Genomic DNA, 3,586 nt, shown 5'->3' on the forward strand with positions numbered 1-3,586 from the left:
TCTGGACGGCCGCTCACTGCAGCTGCTGGCCGCTCACGCTGGCTGCTGGCTATACATGGTAGCCCATGGCAGCCCACTGCAGCAGGGGCTGCAGCCTACGCCATCGCCGGTGACTCACGGCAGCCCAGCTCCAGGCTGAGCTGTTGTTCAGCATCTTAGCTGTAGAGGGCAGTGTCACTGGCCCTCATATGTGGGATCCTAACCGGGGCCCTCTGGCGTTCCAAGCCAGCTCTTAACCAACACGCCACTTGGCCGGCCCGAACCTTTTCTTTTTAAAAACAAAACAAAACACCCTCTCTTTTCATATCAGCCTTACCTCTGATCTCGGGTCTGCTAATCTGTCACATGTGTGACACTGACCAGGCACCCACAATGAAAGACGATGTGTCTCCTAAGCCCCAGTCCCGACTCCTAATGTCTGGGCTCTGCCATCAAAGCTTCATGGGGAAAGAAGGAATTGGCCAAGGGTCCTGTACTGTCTAGCCTGACCATGGCTGGATTTGTTTCCCACAAAAGGGAGCCATTGCTAACAGTGGTTCTATCCTGTAACAAGGGCCAGTGGTCATGCCAACTGGACCATTAAGTTCTATAAGGAGAGGCTCCATATTGGACTTGTTCACCACAGTATTCACAGCAGCTGGCACATAGTCGGTGCTCATATACATCTGCTGAATGAATGCAAGGGTTGGTCTTGCATGTATTTGTCTGGACCCAGCAGCCAAGTGGTTTTGTCACTAATGGACTGGGTCGTAGCTTTGCATACCTGGTCTCACCCTTGGGGACCAAATGGTGCCTGGTTGGTGAGCAATGTCTGGAAAACACAGAAGCAGTGGCTGCAGTATGTTCCCAATATCTCATTAATGATGACATTTATTCAGCAGCAGTTGTGGTACAAGGTACAAAAGGTTCTTGTCCTGTGGCCTTGCACCCTAAATGACAGTAAACAAAACAAGCAATTGACAGCGCTCTCTTTCTATTTGTTTTATAAAAGTACGAGAAGCATCACTATCTCAGATTTATAACAAGAACAGCCGGAATAACAGCAGGAGCTTCCCATTTTATAGACAAGTAAAAGGAAGCCGAGAGTACAGACCTCCCCAGGGTGTAGATTCGTGTTGCCAGCCTAGCCTGGAGCACCCATCTTTTTTCTTCTGCTCTACCCAGGTGGTAGGAACTCTATCCAGTTCAGGGTCTCAGGTTTGCCTCCTCAATTGCAGACTGGTTATGTCACTGCAGGCACAACCTAGATCTCCAGTTGGGAAAAGATACTTGGAAAGGAGGGAGTTTTTTATGGAATTTGAAAATTGGAAGATTGCAACTGTACAAAGGGGCCAGGGGAGGTGGCCTCACCTGTGCTGGCCCTTGAGCCCCACCGTCCTGAAGTTCCAAGGACAGATACATGGCAGTTATCAGGGCTGAGGCAACTGCTCCACATTTTTCTGTCTCAGCCTCTAGAGTCTTGTGCACAGCACTTTTAAAAATCATCTTATGCCACCGTTGCTTGCAACTTCCTGTTTCTTTTAGTGGTTCCTTGAGGAAGAACTCCAGCTGCTGGCGGGCACTGACAGATGGCAGGCATCTTGGCTTTTCTCCCTACTCTCAGGGATGCCTCCAGCCAAAGCAATACAAATAGATATCATTTGCAGCCCTTGTCCCTCAAGGGGCTCGGAGTTTCTGTGTTGATCCCGGACCCTGGCTGGTCCTTCCTCACAGACCCTAAGCCCACCTCTGTCCCCTCTCCCCAAAGCAGTATCCCAGATGCTCCCCCTTCAGGGCCCTTCTAAAGATATGCTACACTCAGTTTCTCACAGGAGAACCTCTAAGAATGGAATTTCAGGCAACAGCTTGAGACATTTTAGGTGACAGGCCCTGCTCATCCAGGACAAAGGTTGCTGTCTGCTCACTGTTGACCTTAAAGGTAAAAGTTATTTTACCAGCAAAAATGGCTTTATTCTGGAACAGCAAAGAATTGCAATTCTGGACAAGCAAGCTATAACAAAAGCCATAGGCAAGTCCAACAAACAAAGGAAGCGATTATACCGAGAAAGAGGAAGCTGGGAGCGGTTTTGAACAAAAGTCCATTGGAGAAAAGATTTCAGGGAGATGATGGTTTCTCATTGGTTGAGTTACAGGGGTAGTTGATTTCTTGTAGGAGGTGTAATGTGTGTCTTTTCCTATTGGGGCCCAAAATTGATGCTTCGTTCCTGTGAGGGTTCTTATTGGGGTCTGTAATTGGCAATTCTTTCTGAGCTCCCCCTTCTGGCTTCCCGACTCCATTTTAGTGAGGTTTCCTTTATTTTCAGATCACCAAGCCCAGGCCCACTGCCTGGTTACTGGCTGACAGCTGGGGTGGGAAGTGAGGAAGGCTTCCTGAACTCCTACTTCTTACTTGGGAGCCTAGACTCTGGGCTGTCAGATTTTAAAACGCCTGGGGACCAATGGTCAATGTTCCTTTAGCTTGGGAGCAGGAGAAGCTCCTCCCAGGCACAAGCACCTCTGGGAATCCCTGGGAGGGAGGAGTGGGCACAAGTGGCAGCTTTGGGAGCCTCCTAAGGCTCTAGGATCCTCAGGCCAGAGCCTTCTGGCAGTAGGGACACATGGCATTGCCGAATCACAACCAGCCTCCCGTTTTTATCTGCAGATCCCCCCAGGACAGACAGTCCAATGAGATTGTGTATAGAGTTGTAGCCTTTCTTGTTTTTGTTTGTTTGGGGTTAACCCCCCCCCCCCGGGGGAGGGTTAGGAGGAGCTCCTTATAAGGGGGAAAGGGGGAAGGACTGAATGGCAGTTCCTTCATGCTTCCTTTCTGTCTGGCCAGTCTGCATTCCCTGCATTTGGAGGCGTCGTCGGGTGTTCCCAGATTTAAAGGCAGAGGTCAGTGTTGTCTCCAATTGTCGGATCCGGAGAAACGCTTAACAGGGGTACGGCCTAATCGGGTTTCCCCAAGCCCCGGAGATAGCGTGTGCGCAGCACACGGGACTTCCACTGTGAAGTGGTCTCCGCGAAGGAAAACGGACCTTTCAGGTCCTTTAAAAACACAGCCACACACCTTCAAGCTGCCTATGTATATACTATTTGGATTTTAGCCCAACCCAAGCCAAGTCTCCTTGAAGTCCCGCCTCCTGAAAGCTGTGCCCGCGCAGTCAGTCCTAAAAGCCACACCTACTAGGGATCGTCATCCTAGAGGGTTCCCGAGGTCCCTGGAAGCCTCTCCCCGCCCCGCAGGCGGCAGGGAGACGGGCGCGCTCAGCAGTTGAGGTTCAGCACGCGGCAGGAGCAGACGCTGCTGAAGAAGCGGCACTTGCAGAAAGCGCACGGATCACAGCAGGCGGGCGCTGGTGGCTTGCAGCTGTAGCGGGTGGCCACGCAAGGGGAGGGCGGCGGGGGCCGGGGCCGCGCCACCTTCTTCATCGAAACCTTTTTCTGTGGGGAAATGCCAGGGCTGCCTAAGTCGTCCACACCCGCCCCGCCCGTCCTCACCTCTGCCTGGGAACTCGGGGTTATCGAGGGACGCGACCAGACATCCCCATCCGCTGCCCTAGGCCGGCTCGAGTCATGCCTATAGGGCATCCCAGGGGTCGTACCG

General features: G+C 52.1%; 1 protein-coding gene across 8 annotated transcripts in view; it reads right to left on the reverse strand.

Moving 5' to 3' along the window:
- Positions 1-263: 263 nt before the first annotated feature.
- Positions 264-3,586, reverse strand: part of ASIP (agouti signaling protein) — a 107,077-nt gene continuing 103,754 nt past the window's right edge. For all 8 annotated transcript variants that reach the window (XM_019655221.1, XM_019655220.1, XM_019655219.1 and 5 more), the window contains one exon: positions 264-3,423. In XM_019655221.1, coding sequence (XP_019510766.1) covers positions 3,247-3,423 — 177 coding nt within the window. In that variant the 3' untranslated portion in view covers positions 264-3,246. The remainder of the gene's footprint in view (positions 3,424-3,586) is intronic.

Source organism: Hipposideros armiger, unplaced genomic scaffold (genome assembly GCF_001890085.2).
Source record: "Hipposideros armiger isolate ML-2016 unplaced genomic scaffold, ASM189008v1 scaffold_238, whole genome shotgun sequence".
NCBI classification, from domain to species: Eukaryota; Metazoa; Chordata; class Mammalia; order Chiroptera; family Hipposideridae; genus Hipposideros; species Hipposideros armiger.